The 23,331-nt window shown below is 42.9% G+C and overlaps 1 protein-coding gene across 1 annotated transcript in view; it reads right to left on the bottom strand.

Moving 5' to 3' along the window:
- St6gal1 (ST6 beta-galactoside alpha-2,6-sialyltransferase 1) overlaps window positions 1-23,329 on the bottom strand; it is a gene marked incomplete at its 5' end in the record, with an annotated part of 34,370 nt that extends 11,041 nt beyond the window's left edge. Inside the window, 2 exons of the mRNA XM_031364599.1 lie at window positions 16,643-16,740; window positions 23,200-23,329. Of these exons, the coding sequence (XP_031220459.1) occupies window positions 16,643-16,740; window positions 23,200-23,329 (228 nt within the window). The remainder of the gene's footprint in view (window positions 1-16,642; window positions 16,741-23,199) is intronic.
- Between the last annotated feature and the right edge of the window lie 2 nt (window positions 23,330-23,331).

Below are 23,331 nucleotides of genomic sequence, written 5' to 3'. Positions count from 1 at the left end.
TGTGTGTGTGTGTGTGTGTGTGTGTGTGTGTGTATGCGCACACACTAACAATTAGAGAAAAAAGGTCATGGATTTAATGGAGTACAAGGGGAGGTTTAGAGGGAGGGAAGGGGAAATGTTGTAATTAGATTGTAATCTCAAAAATAACAAACCAAAAACAGAAGCTGCTTTAAGAATTAAAAATGGGTCATGAGTGAACAGGAAAGAAAAGTAACCCCAAAGGTTTAAGAGTGAGGACAGCTAGGCCCCTTTAGCACACACATACCCATACATATACATATACGTATACACATACACAGACATATACACAAACATACACACACACAGACATACACACACATACATACACACTCACACACACACACACACACACTATGAGATCAATCATCAAAACACTCATCTCAAAGAATAGCTGGGACATGATGTTGCCCTTGTTTAAAGTGCATGGTGCATATGACAAGAACAAAACTGAAAAGTGACTGAAAATGAGAGGACTGATTTAAGATGTCACCCCCCCCTTAACTCCGCCCCCTCCGGCTAGCATTAGCCTCCTTCGGCTTCTGCAGCCTTTCCTAGACATCTGTGCTTTTACTGTCTTCAGAAACCCCTCGAGAGGAACAAAAGTTGTCCTTTATAATAAATGACAACTATGTGCCATTGAATGATGCTTACTACAACCTGCCTGTTTTAAAGACTCAAAGAATATTCACAATGGTCCTAGGAGGCATTAATATGCCCATTTCTAAAATGTTATAAACTCAGAGACACCAAGATACTTCCTTCCCCAAGTCACACAGCTCACTAGCCTCTGAGTCAGATCATGAGGCTTCCAGCTCAAGAGGCTAGATGACTACTCAAAACACTAACGTCACTCACACCAGCAAGGTCCAGTATCATGAGAGCACTGATTGCTGCCTGAGGATAATGTCACATCAGGAGGTTTCCAGGACTCAAAGGAACACCATTTTGTCAGTGAATAAAGAGAAGGCCAGAGAGAGAGGCTGAGTAAGCTGAAGGGCAGCCTCCCACCAGGTGTTCCTCCTGCTCCAGCAGGAACACATGACACTCTTACAAAGGCCAAGAACTTATATAAAGCGCATCCTCTTGCCCATGTGGCAACCACTCATTCTCCTGAGCTGCTGGAGATGCATGAAAAGGCATTCCAAGAGACCAGAGAGAGAAGTGGTAGATTTGGGTAGGACAGCAGAAAGTGGCCAGGGCTGGGATCTGCCAGAAAGAAAAGGGACAAGCTATCAAGCTGCACTGTATTCCCTTCCTGTGCCCTTCAAATGGCACCGTTCTGAGCCTATCCACATCCATTCCCATCAAGTGACGTTCAAACGTTACCTTAAAGCTACCCCTCTGAGGTTTTGGTAGACTGATTCCCCATCTCAAGGTCTAAATGTCTAGTCCACACACAGAGAGACACACACCACATCCTATCAGGCCTTGCTTAAGGTAGCCGACCAATGCAGTGAAGCGCAAAGCTTTTCACGAAGGCTCCTGTACTTATCTGACAAGGCAGCATGACCTGGTTCAAAGGATCATGATGGGGGAGGGGTAAAACCATGATGAGATTCAGACATCCCCATAGCAAAGAAGCTTTGATGAACATCTGCCATGAAAAGGTTACTCCAGGCAGATACGTGTTGCTGCTCAAAGCAACCTTCCCAACTATAAAGTGGCAAATACTAATACTTAGAAAAAGTGAAGAACACATACACACCACACAGTGAGGTGGGAGGTTACTCATCTGTGATTACACAACTCCACTGTCCAGACTTTACGTCTGACTAGTTGGGTTGCTTTCTTCCTTCTCTTGTGCAGGGCTGGGCCATGTCATATTGAAATGATGCAAATCTGATTCACAGTGTGTCTGGTTTTAGAGCCAGGGTCTTTACAGAGGCACTGGGGATTAAATGAGGCCATAGGGTGGAACCCTCATTCACTAAGGTGTGATGTCCTCACCAGAGAAAGAGACACTGGAGTGTTTGTCTGTGTACTGGAAGAAAGGCCAAATGAGATCATAGTAAGAAGCTGGCTGTCACCACAGACCAACTGTGATGCCACCATCACCTGGCCTCCATGATTTTGAGAAAATAAAGCATTTTATGTGGATAAAATAAAGGATTTTATTATGTGGTATCCTACTACTGCAGTTTGAGCTGACTAAAGTATCCTATGTGAGCATATGTGCATATGCATTTGAGTATGCTTTATGAGATATAATAATAGATATGAAGATATATCTGACCATCATAGAAGAAATTAAGTGCTTGAAGCTGTGAGATAATGCATGTATATGCATATGTATATCCATTACCTGTGTATATGAACATGTATAAATATGTACATACTATATATACATAAGCATGTACATATAAATATATATACATGTAAACATATACATATAAATATCTATAAATATATGTATGTGTTGCGTGTGTATATGTGTGAACATATGTGTGTGTGCATAGACTATATATGATGTGAATGTAAATGTGTATATGTTTCTTAGCTCTACTTGCTCAAAGGATGGAGAATCAATGCTACCCCATCAGGAGTGAGCACACCAGTATCAGAGCTTGGTTTCTGGAACCACTTTTCACTAAAAAAAGAGCTTGTGAGTTTAAAGGAAACAGAAGAAAACCACTAGTCAGTCCCTGTGCAAGCAAGACAACCTAAGGAAAGCAAGTTTTCGGAACTTTTGGTGTCCCTGAACAATGCTCTCAATTCTTCGTCTGTGAATCAAATGTTTAGCTGTTTCCTGAATTCATGGCTCTACTCTGATCTAGACAACACATTTTCTCTTAGGTTCTGGTCAGGCAAACAATCACAGTCCAGTGTGTATGTCTAGGGTGAGACCTCTAGAGCCAAGAGACTGAAGCAGGGAGTTCCTGGGTGAACTTCACTTTGAGTGAGTTCATTTATTAGTGTGTGATGAAAGAAGCCCATTAACAGGGCCCAGGGGCAGCTACACTGGGCTTTCATATAGCAAGGAGAAAAAAAAAAAAAAAACACTTTGGGATGTGGAGAAATCATTATTGTGAAAATAGCCATCTTATGATTTAACACATCCCTTAAGACTAATTTTAGAATTAGTCTAAAAAACAATTTTAGGATTCATTTGGAAGCACAAAATACCTTGGATAGACAAAGCAATCGTGGCGGGGGGGCGGGATGCAAGGTGTGATATACTATTCCATCTTCTTTTCAAACTGTATTACTAAAGCCATAGTAACAATAATCGCACTGTTCTGTCACAGAAACAAGCTTGGTACTTGTTTCCTTGATGATAGCCATTCTGATTGGGTGTCTTAGTTACTATTTTATTACTATGAAGAAACACCACAACCAAGACAAACTTATAAAAGAAAGCATGTCATAGGGGGCTTGTTGACAAGGTTGCCAGGTTAATCCATGATTATCATGGTGGGGAGCACAGCAGAATAGGCAAGCAGGCATGGTGCTGGAGACAGGCTGCAGACAGAGAGAGCTTGGACCTGGTGTGGGCTTTTGGAACTTCAAATCCCACCTCCAGCCCTGTATGCACTTTGTCTAATAAGGCCGCGTCCTCCACCTGGGGACCAAACATTCAAACATATGAGCCTATGGGGCCTACTGTATTGGTGTAAAGTGGAAATGGAAAGCAATTTTAATGTGTTTTTCAGAACTTGAGATATTGGATACTTTAAAAAATATTTACTGGACAATTATTCTTCTCCGTATTGCGTACAGGTTTTTCTTAACTGCCACTTACTATAGTCAGATGGCTTCCTTCCATTTCTAGTTTATCAAGCACCTTTAATCATGAGGGAAACTGAATGCTGTCAGATACTTTTGCCCATCAGCTAAAATGATCATTTATTCCCTGTTCTATTAATCTGGCATATGTTATCAACATTTTATGTCTAACCATCCTTGCATTCCATAAATAAATCTCACTTGGTCGTGGGTGCCATCCTCTTTAAAAGCCATCTAACCTGGGCTGCCATCATTTTATTGAGGACTTTTGAACAGTCTGTGAAATAAATTGCTCTGTAGCTTTCATCCGGTGTCATGGCTGGTTCAGCCATGAGGTGATGTTCACAGAATGTGTTAGACGATCTTTGCTCTTCTTCATCTTTTTGGTTAAACAGTTTTAGAAAGAAGATTGCTTTTAGAAAGACTGTTTGGGAAGATTACTTTAATATTCTATATTAAAGTATATGAAACCATGAAGTCCTAGACTTTGTCTAGAAGTTTTTAAAAAATATATATTGATTCAATTTTGTTACTAGTTCTAAGTACTGGAGGTTTTATGCTTCATTATAGCTTGGTTTTGATATGCTTTATTTCTAGAAATTTGTTCATTTCATCTAGGTTGTGCTATTGGTGTAGCTGTTTATTTATGGAAGTAGTCTTTTATAATCTTTTTTAAATAGTCTGCAGAACTGTAGTAATGTCTCCTTTATAGTTTCTGATTTTAGTTGTGGGGGGTCTTCCCTCTTTTGGCCTTTGTCCCTTGAGCCAAGATTTATCAATATTGTTGAACTTGGCAAAGAACCAACTTTGGGTTTCTTGTTTTCCTTTATTATGCCTTCTTCTCCCTCTCCCTCTCCTCTCATCTACATTATTTCCTTCCTCTGAAAGCTTCATATTTAGCTTATATTTCTTTGTGTGTCATAACATTATATTAATTTGAGGTCTTTCTTATCTTTCTTACCTTTTGATAAATAAATTCAGAAGTAAAAAACGTCCCTTTAGCAGTACTTTAAATGAATTTCATAAGTTTTATATACTGAATCGTGTCTTAAATCATTTCTAAGTATCCTCTGATTTCATGTGTTGTGGGCTACTGAAGTATAGTTATGCCATCTCATGGAAGTATTCTGAAACATACTTTAAGTGCTCAAACAATCTTGGTAAAAATAGGTTTCTGGACTAGCCATAAATTCCTATGCAGCGTGATCCTGAGCTAAAGATTAACTACCTAATCATTTAACTGCTATCTGTCCACTTCAGTAAATATGACTTGTTTGCTGCAGATGTCCGGAACTGCCCTTCTGAACATGTGGCAATTGCGGTTTTTTTGCTCTTAAAACCTGAACCAACTGGAGGTCAAGGCTGCTTCCCACTCATCTGTTTGGGAATATCTCACCAGCAACTGAGGCTCCATTTGACTTATTCGGGCCTCTCAACCCTTTTTCTCTTCAAGTACCCCAGAACACCTTTGTGACTTCTTTTATCTGTTGGTTAAAGAGTATGCTGTGTGATTTCCATGAGTTGGAAAAAAACCCTGGAGGTTGTAATATTCCACTCTCAAAGTAATAAAGACCAGAACAAACAGGAAATGAGAGAAGGAAATGGAGAATCACACAAGCAGCCAACTAGAGCTAATGTGTGGAGATGCTCTCCAACTGAGAGAACACATATTCTTCTCAATGACAAATGGATACTTCCCAGCATAGATTATACATTAGGGGACATACTATGAAGCCTAACATTATATTTTAAGTTTAAATTACTATGCCTAAGAGATCTATGGAACAAAACTACTCAAACCCCACTTGCCCAAGGACAGATGACTACCCTGTTTGTTGGGGGCTTGCTTGTTTAAGTTAACAACTGTTTCTGTAAATAAGCTTGGTTGTCGCAACAGCACAGAATGTGCTTGACCACATGTTATCAGAAGGTACATAGACAGGACACATGTCAGGATGTATACTTACTCCTGATTGGACAAAGGTGGGAAATACGTAGCCTTGCGGATTTAAACCTTTATAAGCCCCTGATTAATAATGTAATTTGTGGCCATACTACGGGAATCCTGGGTACGGACCTGATGAGACCCATTATCCAAGCCAGTATTTAATAAAAGTTGCTTTAACTGTGGCTCAAAAATTGTGGAAGTGTTGTTATTCTCACCTGGTAGGGTTATCATTTTCTGGAGGCTCCCAGGAAGATCAGACCCAAATTCTAAAGTCAGACCTACATTCCAGGACTCCAGGCCTGAAAGATCCCCTCAGAAGGTGTGCACTCTAAGATGTTCCAAGATTCCAAGGCATGCTCTTGGTTTTGCAGGCTATCCGAGTGAACTGCCATCCTGAGAAAGGCAGTAAGCATCTACCAGGGGCCTCCTTTGGTGAGTCATGGTAATTTGCTGTGACATCTAGTCTGTTCGAATCCCAATATAGGACCTAATGGCCTACTATCCAAGGCAAAATGCAAAACGTTCTCCTAGTATCTTGTTGTTCAGATACTAGAAGGCAAAATGGAAGTTTTGTCTGTCTCGTGTGTATGGTGTGTGTGTGTGTGTAGTCTGTGTTTTCTGGTGTGCAAACATGGGAGATGGGGGAAAATGGGTCAAGCTGAGATGAATGTATCAATGATGGCTGCCACTCCATGATGTTCTGTTCTGTTTCTGACCTCTTCTGAGGTCATGACCTGTGTTCTGTGCTTGTGGTTTTATTCCTGCTGTCTCTGCCAACACCAGCTACCTAATCCCCTTTGCTGGGATCGCTTTGATGGCCAGGGCTCTGCATTTCTTATCTTTAAGCTTTCTTGTCCCTGGACTCAGCTTAGTAGGGATTCAAATATTTTTTGGGTTTGGCTAATGCTGGGCTTTGGGTTTGGATAATTGTTTTAATGCTGCTCTACTTTATTGGAAAGCTGACTCTAGAGTGGATTATGGCTCCCCCTCCTGTAGAGCCAAACATGCTTGTGGGCCTACAGTTGTCCTCTGTCAGACAGGCCACCTGATGTTGTGACAGGAATAGGAGAGCAAAGCAAAGAACAACAGAAATTAGATTATTGGTTTCATTTAACTGCCTAAAACTTTTGCTAAGATATAAACCTTAGCTCAAGATTAGTAAGACTATTATGTGAACTTTTAGTACCTCAAGATTCGTACGTTTACTGGGTATAGTCAAAAATCTGTTAAATCTGTAACAAAAAAAGTTAACTTAAAACTCGTAACATAGGAGGTTGATAGTTAAAATCTATACATAGGTAATCTTAAAGGAATCATATGGTGTGATGCCATCTTGGGATATAAGCAACATGTGGCTTGTCACCATCTTAGCTGCTGTCCCCCATGAGGATGGAGGCAGCCACATGGTTGGCAGTCAACTGATACGATAGGTGACAGTGGATGCCAAGTGACTTCACTACTATCTTAGTTAAAGGTTACTACATCGCATAAACGAGCCAAAGAGGCAACAATAGTCTCCAAGATATTTTGAAATAAGATGGATCTTTGTATTATTCTCATCCTGAAGACAATCATAATAAAACAATGTTTGTTTAAAAAGGCATTAAAAACCATACCTCCATGTATTCATATATAAGAATGTACCTCATGGTGACAGGCAAACTTTGTAATGTAAGAGTCCCCCAGGTGGTGTTGGTTTTAAAGACAAGATGGGATCGCGGAGAAAAGCTGAGGCTGGGCAGTAGGACTGGAGTTTCTAAAGACAGCCCCTATGTAGTGGGGGACCCCAGCACTGGAGATGCCAGTGCCATGTGAGGGCCATAGAAACACCAGCTGAAATGACACAGCCGGCTGGAGCCTAGGAGACTGGCTGTGTGTGCCCGGCTGTGTGTGCCCGGCTGTGTGTGCCCGGCTGTGTGTGCTGTCAGGGGTGGGGCCAGAGGGGGGACACAAGCCCCTTGGGGAAGCCCAGAGGGCTGCCAATGAATGGCGCTCAGACACTGAACACTGAGGTGGAGTTTGGTTTTGCTTTGTCCCCACTGCGGCTGTGTCCTGTTTTGTCCCTCTTGCAATAAAAAAGTATTATTATTATTATTATTATTATTATTATTATTATTATTATTATTATTTAATATTATTGGAGCTTACAAGAGAGAGATTTTGAACTTTTTTAAAAGGGAAATTTTGGAATTTTAAAACTTTAAATTAAAAAAGCTGGATATTTCCTTTAAATATTTAAATTTATATGGCTGTGAGACATTTTAAGTTCATAAAATGTTTTCTATTAGATGTCTTTATTAATATGCTCTTTGGGGGATTTTTTTTTGTTTTTGTTTTTTGTTTGTTTGGTTATTGGTATTTTAAGACAGGGTTTCTTTGTATAAGGAACTTGCTTTGTAGACTAAGCTGGCCTCAAACTCACACAGATCTGCCTGCTTCTACACTCCAAGTGCTGGGATTAAAGGTGTTCTCTACCACTGCCCAGCTTATTAATATGTAACCTTCAAATAAGTAAGTAAATAGTACATAAATAAATAATAAGTGGCTAACAAATTAAGAGCTGCAGCTATCAGCACCAAACATCAGAACCTGGAATATTGCTACCATGTGATGCAATAAGTCAGTGATCTACACAGTCTGGCAAAGAGCCCACAGAATGTCTCCTTACCCAGGGTCTATCCAGGCTGAGAGGCTGAGAATGTAGGTCTAGCCTCCTAGCCTTCGCTAACTTTGTTAAACGCTAGCTATTTAGATAAGAATCATATAAGAAGCTGTGATGTTCTGTAATGGTATACCATAAAAGGACCAGGAAAGTAAAGTTTCCAGTCTCCCTGTGGACTGTATTTATGATTCAAAGTTTTATTCTGATACTAAAAGAATGTCAAAAATTATTATTTTTTAAAGCTACTAACTTGTTGTAAACTGTTAAAGATAAAAAGACATGCAAATTAATAGTCAGCCACCTTATTAAATGATCAAATTTTGGGGGCTGGAGAGATGGCTCAGTGGTTAAGAGCACTGGCTGCTCTTCCACGGGTACTGAGTTCAATTCCCAGCAACCACATGATGGCTCATAACCATCTATAATGAGATCTAATGCTCACTTCTGGGACAAGGCTTACACATAGGCAGAACACTGTACATACAATAAATAAACAGATAAATCTTGTTTTAAAAAAATGATCGGGGGCTGGAGAGATGGCTCAGTGGTTAAGAGCACCGACTGTTCTTCTGAAGGTCCTGAGTTCAAATCCCAGCAACCACATGGTGGTTCACAACCATCTGTAATAAGATCTGACGCCCTCTTCTGGAGTGTCTGGAGACAGCTAAAAAATGTACTTACATATAATAAATAAATAAATCTTTAAAAAAAAATGATCAAATTCTTTAATGTGCTCAGAATTACCCTTGTAGTTGTGCTTAGTACTGATGTAATTTGTTTGCAGTAATTGTGCTAAGTACTGATGTAATTTGTTTGCAGTAGTTGTGCTAAGTACTGATGTAATTTGTTTGCAGTAATTGTGCTAAGTACTGATGTAATCTGTTTGCAGGAATAAGCTTGATTTAGCCTCCCGTGTAAGTTTTCAAGTTTAAGCCTAAAAGAAGTAACTCAAAACAAGTTTACCTTAAAATCATGTATACTTAATAGATGGCTCTCGACATATCTGCTGAATATGACATTTAAAATGTTTAATGGGGATAGACAGAAATGCCAGCTGCTGGCAGCAGCCCTGGGGTCTCCAAAGAAGAGAGATGGGGCACAGGCCAGGATGTGGTGATGCTAGTCACTGGGAAAACCTGCCCCATGCCTCACCGGCTGCCAGGGCCCTGCACAAACTGTGAGTGCTGCTGGACTGTCTTAAGTCAAAGGAGGCCAGTTTCCTCTAGCCCCTCATTCACCTTCTGGTGAATCTCTCTGACTTTCTAGGTCTGGAAGCTGAAGACCTATGCTGTGCTGTTCAGCAGCTGAATACACAGAGCTATCCTGTGTAACAGCTGAAGACCTATGACCTCTGCCCCCGCCCCAACCTCCATGAAGCTATCAAGACCACCAGGGTATCAAGCTATCACGAAGCTATCAAGGCCTACTAGCGTAATCATCCAAATAGCTGGTTAAGTTTGACATTTTAATCACTACAGAGATTAGTTTGGTTGATTCTTCCTGCTATAATTTATCCTTCTCAAATCTCTTGATGGTATGGATGGCTCTCTGTAGTGAGAATTTAGGTTTCTTTAAAACCACAGAAACGTTATGTAAATGTCTCGTTTCAATCCCAGGTGTGGGACATGGGGCTGCTTCAGACTGCCACCGCAGCTGACTGTGATTTGTCCTGTGCTCTGGCAGGGGTGTGATTTTGCCAGCTGAAGATATTTTACTCATCAGACTCTTCAGAGGGTATATAAAGGCCAGAGCCTTGAGACAGGTGGCGGCGGCTGCTGCCCTCACTGCTGCTGTTTGCTGGTTGGAGATGTCCTGATAATGAAGATTAGACATGCCCCAAGGAACTTGGTGCCCCTAATCAGCAGGAAGTAGTCTAATGATATCGACAACCCCTTTCCCCGTCTAACCTTCTTTCTCTCCTACCATGGGTTGGAAGGCTGGAGAAGGTGGTAGGGAAAAGAACCCAATAAAGTAGCTAAAAGTCTGGCAACATCTAACTGTAGTTTTGTCAGCTTGGCAACAGCTGGCAACCAGCTCCTGCACCAAGGGTCAGCCACCTTGTCAATTCATTTAACATGTAAAATCGGGCCTTGAAATTTCTAGAGCTACTAGGTCTCCTTCTGGGAAAGGCAGACAAGCTTGCCTTGCTCACAGGCTTCAGATTAAAGGATAAACAGGTTTCGGATGGATTTTTTTTTTTTTTTACCATTTTTTATTTAAAGGAACTTGCTTTGCGATCACTGCTCTCAGTAATAACTACTTATGTCTCTGCCCAATAATTTAGATGGAAAGAAAAGGATTTGAAGTCTACGTTAGTTACAAGGATCTAAGAAAGTGACTTCTGTGGAGGTAAAAACCTTAAAAAAAAAGTTCTGAAGGCCTAAGGAAATTACTTAACATATATGAAAAATGAAAAAATTAGAAATGTTTCAGATTTCTTTCCCGCTCTATGCTATTGTTGTTATACTAAGATTTCAGAAGTTCAGAGTTTTAACATCCATCAATGGAATTCTGATGAACCAGCGTAAAGCACTGATTACTACTACCAGCCACAAGCTAAAGATCTGAAATTTCCTTTGGTTATCTTAAGTATAGACTTAACGGTGTTTCTCATCGGGCTAAAACTATTCTGTTCAACCTCTATATCCAGCCCTCTGGACAGAGAAGCAAATGTTCATACTTTTAAACCCAACCCCATAGCTTTTGCTGTGACTCTTAGGCATGCATCTACTCCAGCTGTTTACAGGCATTTGTTAGCTGCTTTTTCTACTGTGTGGATTTCAGTACAGATTACAAACAGTGATAATGCTATTAAATCTACAATTTGTATCTCTCTTTGTAAACTAAAAGAAATTCACGTAACTTCAGGGAGTTGTGGAAGTTGTTAAGACTAGGATCTACCTCTCACAGGTCAAACAGACTCTAGAGAAGTACAGCCTAATTGCTTATTCCTATATCATTCCCCTCCCCCACCCTCTCCCATTTTGGGACTCCTCCCTTAACCACCAGGACCCGGGTCCTGAAAGCTACAAATGTATAAGATTTTTCCTTAAACTTGAAGTTTCTTAACTTTAAGTTCTATCTCTAGTCTACATCTGATTTAGCAGATTTCCACTTTGCTGATGGATCCCCACCTAGAAGTCAACTGTGGACAAACTGCTCCAAATGACTTCAAGCTCAGGGCTTGCTGAAAGCTAATGTGAACCAGTCCGGTTCCCTTTCTCTTCAGCAGGATCAGTTAACAAGATGCTTCTGATGAATGTTCCATTGCCAGAATCTCCTCCCTGCCTATGACTAACCTTTAAGGGAGGGATAGCCCAGTGAGATGCCCTTGTTTTTTAGGAACATGTCTTGGAAGAGGGCACTTGGACTTCCTCTTTCTCTAGTACCAGACACAAAGTGAGCAATGAGGCACTGTCTCAACACAGGCTCCAAACGAACTGGGAGCCAAAGTAAATATTTTCTTGTTCTTAAGATTTATTATCATTTTAAATTGCAGCTAGGGCTGTGTATGTATGAGCGCTGGCGCCCCCAGCGCTCGGCTTCTCCTGAGATGGAGTTACAGATCCTGGTGAGCCACCCGGCATAGATGCTGGGGACCCAACCCAGGTCCTCTGCTGGACCAGTGCATATTCCTAACCAGGGAGTCTTCTCTCCAGCCCCAGTGTTTTCTCCTTGTAAACTGGATTTCCCATGTATTTTCAGTAATAATAAAAAGAAGTTGAATGTCCCACATGTCGTTTGAAGTGAACTAGTTTTCAAATATCTATCTCCTAAAAGGGTAAAGAGGGGAGATTTGGGCTTTAAATCTCTCCAGTCAACCTCAGCCAGAGGGGAAGTTGCTTTTAACGACGAGGGAGGAAGTGTTATGATGACCTTGGCGATCTACTCAGAACTTTTATCCCTGTGATAACAAACAGCAATTAGCAAGACCTGATCTCTATCTAGACTAATCTAGGACAGTGTACACAGCCGCCTGGCCTGGGGTTAAGAAAGGGAAGTGGGGCTTCTAAATGCTAACAGCACAGATTGACCCAAATTAACCACAGTTCACCATTCTCACCTTTCCCTAAGGCACTAGCTAAGTCACCTAAAATCTCCAAGTCCTCAAAGAGCTTCATCTCTGCCGGTTACAGTGGTGGTCCAGGTGGAAGACAAGCTTGGGGGCGTCCTCCTGGTCACCTCCCCAGAAGCTTGCCCTCCACCTCTGCTGCTTTTTAAACTTACTCAGCTCCATCTCATCCACAACATGAGAAGAATAAAAATGCCTTGTGCCCTGCTCCAAGTTACCCTGTACTGTGTAAAACGGTGCTCGATCAGACTGTGCCGTCCTGAGAGAATCCATTCTCAAGTAATTTTTTTTGACACGGTCTTGAGGAGGGAGGGTGACTCTGTACCAGTGTGGACATGTCCAGTTCCACTCATATAGCACAGACTGATGAACAATTTATTCCTGGGAGTAGGAAGGGTGCCACCATGTCAATTTATCAAGGTGAATTGAGAACTAAGGGTACATGGCATATTAAAAGCATATCAGGTAAACCAGACCCGAAAACTTACTGGATACCCTAGACCATAGAAAGGCAAATACTTAAAACTACAGTGGCAGGCTGGGCAGTGGTGGTGCATGCCTTTAATCCCAGCACTTGGGAAGCAGAGGCAGGAGGATTTCTAAGTTCGAAGCCAGCCTCATCTACAGAGTGAGTTCCAGGATAGCCAGGGCTATACAGAGAAACCCTGTCTGGGGTGGCGGGGAGGAGAACTACAGTGGCAGCGCAACCTGTCAGCTGATCACCTAGTATGTATGTCAAGGAACCAACTGGCAGAACTCTCCACTGTCCCAGGAGCTTCAGCTTGGCTCAGTCCTACTTTTGACACAGTCTACCAGAATTACCATCTACCCACCATTCTGTTCTCCCATCTGGACCTGCCCATCCAGCCATCTGCCTGTTCATTCATCATGACCTGGTCCTGCCCTTTGCCTATCCGGCTCCACTAGACTCTACAGCTCAGCTCTGACCCTGAAGCCTAACGCTGATATCTCACCCCTTGTGCTTCTATCAGCTTCCCCCTCATTGGCCTTCATAAATCTATGAAGGCCCTTGCAATAGCCGTTTAATCCTTTTAGTCACTCTTCAACCTACTCACATAGATTAGATAGGTAGATGATAGATAGATAGATAGATAGATAGATAGATAGATAGATAGATAGATAGGTAGAGAGATAGAGAGATAGATAGACAGACAGACAATTTATTGAGTGATGTGAAATGTGTGACTTGAAAGTCAATGTTAGAAATTAAGATGTGAATAAAAGAACCTATGTTTGCTCTGTCTAGGGCTGCCAAAGAAAGCAGGAGTTACCTGGTAAGTTACTGCCGTTGGAACCACTGTAACTTATGAGTTTACTGGCATCCAATAAATCCCAACAGTATGGAAAGCTACTGTTGTAGGCTACTGAACTATAATTATACCATCTTGTTAAAGTATTCTTTTTTTTTTTTTTTCAAGACAGGGTTTCTCTGTATAGCCTTGGCTGTCCTAGAACTCACTCTGTAGACTAGGTTGGCCTTGAACTCAGAAATCCGCCTGCCTCTGCCTCCCAAGTGCTGGGATTAAAGGCATGCACCACCACCGCCCAGCTTCTTAAAGTATTCTTAAGAAAGATACTTTAATTGCTAAGATTTAATTCTTCCCTTTGTCCACTTACAGGCTGATATGTTCCCTAGAAATGAAGATTTTCTCTGTTTGAAATTCCTTTTAGCAGACTTCCTCTTCTCCTACCTAGACTACAAGATATATACTTTGTTGAAATTCTGCCCTTCTCTGTATCTGTCTCTCACTGTGTGACTCTTTCTCTGTCTCTCTGTCTGTCTGTCTCTGCTTGTCTATCTCTGTCTCTCCCTGTCTGTCTCTCCCTGTCTGTCTCTCCCTGTCTGTCTGTCTGTCTGTCTGTCTCTCTCTCTCTCTCTCTCTCTCTCTCTCTCTCTCTCTCTCTCTCTCTCTCTCTGGCACACTCTCAGTTTCCTTACCACACATATGCAGATAGGTCCCAGCTTCTCCTCTCCCATAAAGATCTGCTTACACTCCATCCCTATTTGGGTAAATGCTTACCTGACATCTCTTTACAGATACCTAAATTTGACATAAACCCTAGCTGGAATTGTAGGGCTTTGTCTGTTCCTGTGTCTGGGAAATGAGAAGAAAACCAGGGGAACTATGACGAGATTTTAGAGGGCGGAATAAAAGATCATAACTAAATACCAGACTTTCTAGACTTGTTAATCTGAGCACTCATAAAGGCTAGCCTCATCCCCCTCCACCAGGCAACATGAATCCTGCCTCCTTCAACTGTCAGCCCAGCCCAGTAGGGAGACTCTCTCACTTCCTGTGTATCTCTGTCCTGAGGATCCTGCTGTCAGGCAGGCCTCCCCATCAATATCTTTCCAAATCCAGCCCCCTCTGACATCAAGCTCAAGACCACTTGCATCAGAGAATCTTGTTAACCAAACCATTTCTTAACATGTATCTCTTTTATTGCTAAATAAAGTGATATTAAAAACCCCAAAATGTAGGTGTAGGGAGATGATTTGGTTGGTAAAATGCTTGCTGAATAAAGCACAAGAACATGACTTCTACTCCTAGCACCCACATGAAAGACTGGGCATAATGGCATGCTCTTGTAACCTCAGTACTGGGGAGGCAGGAACAGGCAGATCCCTGGGGTTTGCAAGTCAAACTAGCTTAATCTGCAAGCCCCAGGTCTTAGTGAGAGATCCCATCTCTACAAAATAGACAAATCCCTGAGGTGGAATAGCAGAGACACTGGACGTATGAGGACACTGGAGATACTGCCAGGATAGAAAGTAACTTCTATTTTTAAATTAAAATAACACAAAGGTTTAAAACTGGGCATGGTGACTCATGCCGATGACTCTCAGCACTTGAGAGAGAGGAAGAGGAGAACAGAGTTCAAGGCTAGCCTGGGCAATAATGAAAGATATTGTTCCCCAAAAAAGATTGGGAGGGACAAGGACAAGAAGTTTGTGTGCAAGGCAGTTGTGTTCCTTAACCCCCACCTCTTACAACCGTGGGCCTCAGAGAAAAAGACCACTGTACAGGAAGAAGTGCAGAGCTCCAGCAGCTGGAAGTTCCAGCAAGTCAGAAAGGGAAGAGAAAGGATAAAGACACAGAGCCCCGCAGCAGGAAAGCAAGATGCTTCGACACTAGTGAAGTTCTGGTGGGCTTTCCTGATCATTCCCAAGCCCTAAAGCCTGAGGAAGCAGACTGAAGTAGTAGAGAGATCATACATTCACAGAGGAACAGCTAAGGCCCCCATGTCTGCTGAGGGAAGGGCAGGCTTAGTACAGAGCTTGTCTGTCTATCATTTATCCATATCATCTATCTATTTATCTATCTATCTATCCATATCTATCTATCTATCTATCTATCTATCTATCTATCTATCTATCTATCTATCTATCTGTCTATCTATCTATCTATCTATCTGCCTATCTGTCTGTCTATCCATCTATGTGTCTACCTGTCTGTCTATCCATCTATGTGTCTACCTGTCTATCTATCTACCTATTTACCTCTCTTGATATGGAGTCTTAATCCTGTCTTAGTCTCCCAGGTGACTGGGACTATCATGCACACACCACTGTGCCTAACTAGCTACCATGCAGTTTGGACTATATGCATAAATCCAGGTTTTTTTCACTCAATTTATTAACCGAACTTTTTGGCAAGAACACATCTTAACATTTCTATTAGTGGTGAGAAAGCAACATGTCCGCTACTACTTTAGAGAAGGATTAAAAAATTCATGAAGTAGTGCATAGATTCTAGTACATCGACCACAGACTCCTGTAGCGCCGGTGTTGTGCCCTATGCTTGTGCGGTGTTTTAGGGCCCACCTCAAGCTTTGTACCATCTTTACTTAGCCCAACACCTCTCTTTCTCCCCTGGATGTCCTGTGATGTGTTGCTCTCTTGTCTAAAATTACAGGCACAATTGTATAGTTATAAGAACCAGAGAAACCAGAACCCTGTTTCCCTAGACCCTAGGCAGCTCCGTCATGTACACTATTCGTGTGGAGAGGATTTTATGGACACATCACAAGGTTGGCCATGGAATCACTTCCCCTTCTTCAGGGATGTATCTGGGTCTCAGGAAATCAAGAAACTTAATCAATCTGGCAGCTTTGATGTGGGCACACCCAGCACTGGGGCCCACACTGGAGTTGTCTTCCTCTGATGTGCTATCGGCAAAAAAAGAATCCTTACCTGAGAGTTCATTAAGCGAATGGTAGTTTTTGTGCCCACATCCTGTTGGAAGTTGTCTGTAGGTGCCCCATTAAACCTCAGGACTGCATCATGATTATCTGTAAACCACAAAATAAAACGGAAAATGGGGGTGAGTGCTGGCAATATGTAGGAAGAGAGACAAGAAAAAGGAAGGCAGAGGGGAGATCAAAATACACACTGCACAAGGACGAGTGTGTGGTACCCAGTGAAGCTCACAAAGATCAATCACGGGTCTGCTGGCCACTACAAGAGATGTGATGTCCATTAATTGAGAAGCCCATTCTCTGGCACAGTGTATACAGACAAAAACAGAAAAATGAACAGGGCCAACAGGCTACTTATAACAGAGCTCTTTCTCGGTTATCAAAGGAACAAATCACACATTCACTAAGTATCAGCAGTAGCACATATTTCTAGCCCTGTCAGATTCCATTGATTCCGTAGCACATGTCCGTTATCACGGCACTCTGAAACGTGTACAATGCTTAGCACATAGAAGGGATTCACCGTGTCACTGAAGATATAGCTCTGAAATATCTGTTCCATTTAGGAACTGGAGGCTCATAGGAGGTCACAAATCTGGTGTGGCAGAAATGGGACAGGTCATCGTGCCTTGTTGGAGTAGGTGTGGCCTTGTTGGAGAATTTTTGTCACAGTAGGCCTAGGCTTCAACTGGAAGCCAGTCTTCTGTCTGCCTTCAGAACAAGAGGTAGAGCTCTCAGCTCCTCCTACACCATACCTGCCTGGATGCTGCCATGCTCCCACCTTGATAATAAAGGACTGAATCTGAAACTATAAGCCAAACCCACTTGCTTACACAGGCTTGGGGTTCACTAGCAAAATCTGCATCAGAAACCATCTATCATCCATGAGGGCTGTTCGATGGCCGCACAGATAAGATGGGAGGAACAGAAGGCATTTAGCTCTATACAAAATGACCCATGAAGGGGGTGCCTGCAGAGTTAAGCCATGAGAGTCTCCCTCTTTATTTCAATTCATAAAAATTATTCTAAACTGTAGGATATCTAGATATCTTATTCACAGAAACTACAGTGTAGCTTCCTCTGGGCAGCCTGCTTTTGGAATGGTTTGGAAACAATACAAGATGAGCATATCTTATCAGCTCCCACACAGCACTCTGCAGAGAGGGCATCGGGTCCACCCTTACACAACACAGAACTGCAATAGGTTTCTCAGAATTAGGCACAGGCTTCAACAGTGAAAAACCATAGGCAAAGCATGAGCCTGCCAGAAACCGCATGTAGGCAACATTCCCAGTCACAGATCCCAAGAGCCATGAGGGTACTTGGTACATGGTTGAGTTTGAGGTGATCAGAACAGCACCCAGGGCTGCATGGTGCTCTTCCTACCCACCTCTCAGGCATAACCCAGCAGGAGGGGCAGAGACCCTGAGCTGAGGAAGGTCATTGTCACCAGCTGTGAGTGAGAGGAACACAGCTTATGCTACCATCTAGCCACCAAGTAGACTGAGAGAGAAAGAGAGAGAGAGTGTCAAGATCTTCCACTCCTGTCTGCTTCACCCACTGATATTCACAGAACTGAAGAGAAATAGGAGAGAACAAAACCAGAGTTGGAAAGTTCTACCCGACAGGAGCTGAGACTTCTGATCCCAGAAAACCACAGCCAGAGGCCATCCTGTGGGGAAGCACTAAGAGAAACTGAGGCTAGTCTTCCCCCTCCTCAGGAGCAAGCCAGTGCAGAGCCTGTTGCAGATGAGCCAGAGGCAGGGCAAACCCACTCACATAAGTCCAAAACTTCAACTCCCAGGTACCAGAGGTGGTGGGAAGTGGGGAGTGGGGCTTGGAGGGAAAATGGAGACTCCTCATCACAGAAAGGTTTGGATAAGTCCTTAATGTTGCACATTAAAAAAAAGAAAAAGATGATCATTTCTTCATGCAGAAAAATACTGATTGAAGACTATGCTATGCCAGGCACAGTTCTAGGCACACAGAGACAACGATGTGGGGCAGAAAAGACAAGGTCCCTCCCCACGAAGGTACTGTGTTTTACTGCATGGATAAAAAAGGTATACCTAGGAATTCATGCATAATTGAAGACTATGACTAGTATTGGGACAGACACTCAAGAACTCTCCTTTTGATAGTATGGCAGTTTGGAGCCAAAACCCAAGAGAGTCAGACACATCCAGCCATGGTTGTCCCTCCTAACCAGAGAGCATAGTGAGAATTAGACAGGGAACTGGCCAGGGCAGAGGTTTCTCAACCTGCTTAAAGCTGCAACCTTGTAATACAGTTCCTCATTTTGTGGTGGTCCCTAACCATACCATTATTTTCATTGCTTTTTTGTTTTTTGTTTTTTCGAGACAAGGTTTCTCTGTGTAGCCCTGGCTGTCCTGGAACTCACTCTGTAGACTAGGCTGGCCTACAGAACTCAGAAATCCGCCTGCCTCTGCCTCCCAAGTGCTGGGATTATAGGCATGTGCTACCACCGCCCAGCTCATTGCTACTTCTCAACTGTGATTTTACTACTGTTGTGAATGGTAACATAAATATCTATGTTTTATGCTCTTAGGGGACTTCTGTGAAAGGTTTGCTCAACCCAAAGGGGTCACGACCCACAGGTTTAGAACCACTGTACAACAGAAGGGGAAATGAAGTGAAGGAAAAAGATGCACTTAATTAGGATCAGCTCAGAACTGCGGAGACTTGAGCATGAAGTCTGAATTAAGAAACAAAACAAAACGAAGGCCAAAACCTAGTCTTTATGTAGTCTGTCACTGGTGACCCTGATTCCTGGCGATGTCTCTGGCTTAACTCCTCCCCCTTCTTTACCCAATGGCCCCACATCCTCTTCATGCATCCTTCAATCCTTGCTTTTGCCTCAGTATGTTGTTTTCTTTTCCTCTGGGGAAGAAGGAACTAACACAGCCAAATTCACTCTGAGGCCACTATCATTCTGAGACACAACAGAACTTAACATCAGCATTTCCGAGTCACGGGGCCACCTCCAACCCCTACTCTACCTACAACCAGTTGTGCAATTCTCTCTGCAGTTAGCTCCTGGGGACCTTGAGGAGCCCAGGACAGCAGGTGCTGCCTAGGACAAAGCCAGTCAGCACCAGTTTGTGGAGGGAAGGACACATAGCTGAAGAGCTATGAAGAGCGTATGGCTCCTAGCAGAGAATGTGTTCACATTTTTTTTAAGGGTGTAGCCCCTAGTGGATAGACCAAGCTGCGGTGTTTGGCCCCACACCCTGGATTCAGGGAGTTGTTAAAATAAAAAGAGCACAAGAAGTTCCAACAAGCCAGACGTGGATCTGGAACAAGTGCGCTCTGTCTCTGTCTCTGTCTCTGTCTCTGTCTCTCTCTCTCTCTCTCCCTCTCTCTCTCTCTCTTTCTCTCTCTCTCTCTCTGTGTGTGTGTATGTGTATGCTCAAAATAGACTGTGTGTGCATGTAAGAAATTCTCAAAGAATGACCAAAAATATTAGTTTTGGAACTGAGGGGCTGGAGAGATGACTCAGCAGTTAAGAACACTGGCCACTCCTCCAGAAGCCCCAGATTCAATACCCAGCACCCACAAGGTAGTTCACAACTATGTATGTAACTCCAGAGAAGAAGCAAAGAAAGAAAACTAAATATGGTGTATGGCAGAAATCAATCACATTTAGTTCCTAAAAAGGAAAAATAAATAAATTATTTTAAAAAGTCCTAAAAACCAAAGCTGGGGTGGGGCTGGCCATTTTGTGAGCCTCATTAGAGTCCCTACTGACACGGGAGACAGAAAATGTGGTCTCACCTCCTTCTGTTCTAGAGAACTCAATTTGGGTCTGCATTCCTTCTTTGAAAGCTGATGCCTGGTTGCAGGCCACTCTCCCTGGCAGTCACCAGAAGGAAATTAAAAGCAGTGTGTGACCTCACCCTCCCAGGACCCCAGCCTGGCAGCAAGGCTTTCTCCATAACCAGAGTTCTCTCAAAATCACAAGTGACTTTGCACAAGTGAAGCTCTCAGTTGTAAGTCTGCCAATATGAAGAGACTCCAGCTCTTATGAGCTGCTAGGGGTTTTAAGGAGAGCAAACTGGTGTCTTTTGACACAGGGCCTCTTACAGTTAGAGAGCACTCTGAGGATCAGGTGTACCGTTAGAAAAAACACAGACAGACTTGCAAACACCTAACCAGTCTGGGTAGCTTTGCAGGCAACTTTGAGGATTCATGAAGCACCTGGAGTTAGCCTAAAGCTGCCCCAGTTTAAGAACTGCAGGAAAAGTTCTTACTGACCAAGTCTGGTAACCTGAGTTTGATCTACAGAACCCACATAAAGGAGAGGACCCACTTAACAGAGCTGTCTTCTGGCCTCTAGACCCATTCCCAGTAGATATATACAGGTAGACACACATGCACATACAAACACACACTTCACACACACATGCATGTAAATACACACACTCACACATATACACACACACACTCACACCTATACACACACACTCACATACTACACACACATACACACACACCAAATACTGCTGAATTAATATTTTTTAAGAGAAAAGCTGAGAATTAACTGCGTGAGACTTAAAGGAATTCACATATATCAGAACTGGGACTAAGGAGGCAGCTCAGGGGGCAAAATGCAAGCTTGAGGACATGAAGCCAAACTCTCAGAACCTCAGAACTCACCTGAAGCCACACATGGTGGCTTGCATCTGTAATCCCTGCACTCCTACAGGAGATGGGAGGCAGAGGCGGGAGAGTCCCTGGGAGCTTACAGGACATCTAGTCTGGTGTACTCAGCAATGGCAAACAACAAAGAGAGACTGAATACAAGTGAAGGTGATGGCCAGTGCACAAGGCTAACTTCTGTGGCATGTGGCTGCCCACCTTCCACAGGACTAGAAACAAAGTCAGTCCCTGAAACCAAGTGGAGTTCTATGCCTCAATTATTTTCAGATACCACAGTGGTTTTGCTTTTGGCATGACAACAACTCTTTTTATTTCCTTCCTTCCTCCCTTCCTCCCTTCCTCCCTCTCTCTTTCTTTCTTTCTTTCTTTCTTTCTTTCTTTCTTTCTTTCTTTCTTTCTTTCTTTCTTTCTTTCTTTCCTTCTTCTTTTCCCTTAAATGAAATACTCCAAGAATACTGGTGATATATGACTTTTGTCCCAGCACTTGGGAGGCAGTGGCAAGTGGATCCCTGAGTTCAAGGCCAGCCTGGTCTACAGAGCAAGTTCCAGGCAATCAAAGCTGCACAGAGAAACCCTGTCTAGAAAAAAAGAAAACAAAAGAGAAAGGGAGAGAGGGAAGGAGGGAGGAAAGGAGGATATTCTAATGGAAAAAGATACAGTAGACCTTCATACCATGGAGGAGGGAACAGAAAGGTTGTAAGAACCAGAGGCAGTGGAGAACTGGGACCAAACATTGTCTTCTGGATGACAGTATCACTGCACCCGTGAGCACAGCAGCTGTGGTTGCTTACCTAAGACCTACATAGTATAACCTCAACTCAGTATGGGGGTGGGGGGGAGGCGGATAGGTGAGGAGCCAGTAACACCTGATGGCTTCTGGGTGAAGGTCAGTTTTCTTTAAGACTGTGGGACTTGGTAGGTTGATTTGTGTTATATAGTGGAATACTGTGCATGCACATCTATGTGCAAACAGGCAGCATTAATTTGACACAGTAGGTTATTTTTTAAAAGACATGAGCTGGGCAGTGGTGGTGCATGCCTTTAATCCCAGCACTTGGCAGGCAGAAGCAGGTGTATTTCTGAGTTCGAGGCCAGCCTGGTCTACAGAGTGAGTTCCAGGACAGCCAGGGATACACAGAGAAACCCCATCTCGAAAAACCAAAAAAAAAAATCTAGGAGGAGGGACTGTGTTGAATACTGTTAAAATATACTATATACATGTGTGAAATTCTCAAAGAATCAATTCTTAAAATTATATTAAAAGAAAAAACACGTAAGCCTAAATCCCATTGTTTTAGACATCCTTGGGGGCATTTTTCACTCCAAGAAAGACATCTGAAAACATTGTACTGGGACAACTCTGCCAGTCTGTAAAGCTATGCTTAGGTTCTTGTTCTAGGGCCTTGAAATTCCCAGGTCAATCCTAGGATGACCATCAGCCACTCAGAGAACAGCTCTGATATACTCTACTAGCTGGTTTTGTGCGTCAAGTTGACTCAAGCTAGAGTCAAAAGAGGAAGGAGGAAATGTCTCCACAAGGTCCAGCAGCAAGGCATTTATAATTGCAAGGCAATTTCAATTAGTAATCAATGGGGGAGGGCTCAACCCATTGTGGGTGGGGCCACTCCTGGGTTGATAGTCCTGGGTTCTATAACAAAGCAGGCTGAGCAAGCCAGTCTGCAGCGCCTCTCCATGGCCTCTGCATCATCGGCTGCTGCCTCCAGGTTCCAGACCCGTTTGTGTTCCTGTCCTAAGTTTCTTTTGGTGGTGAATAATGTAAAAGTGTAAGCCGAATAAACCCTTTCCTCCCCAACTTCCTTTTTTAGAAATGGAATTTGTTGCAGTAACAGAAACCCTAACAACAACACATACCAATCTCTCGACCCAGCTGGGAGTTTTTCAGAGATCCCGCAGAAGAGACGACGGCACACCTGTGCCAAGGCCCGGCCTTGGTTCTAAAGTTCTCCTTGGGAAGGTAACCCTCCCATTCAGTGGTGTTGAAGG

Source organism: Mastomys coucha, unplaced genomic scaffold (genome assembly GCF_008632895.1).
Source record: "Mastomys coucha isolate ucsf_1 unplaced genomic scaffold, UCSF_Mcou_1 pScaffold12, whole genome shotgun sequence".
Lineage (NCBI taxonomy): Eukaryota > Metazoa > Chordata > Mammalia > Rodentia > Muridae > Mastomys > Mastomys coucha.
This window is presented reverse-complemented; position numbering and strand designations above follow the sequence as displayed.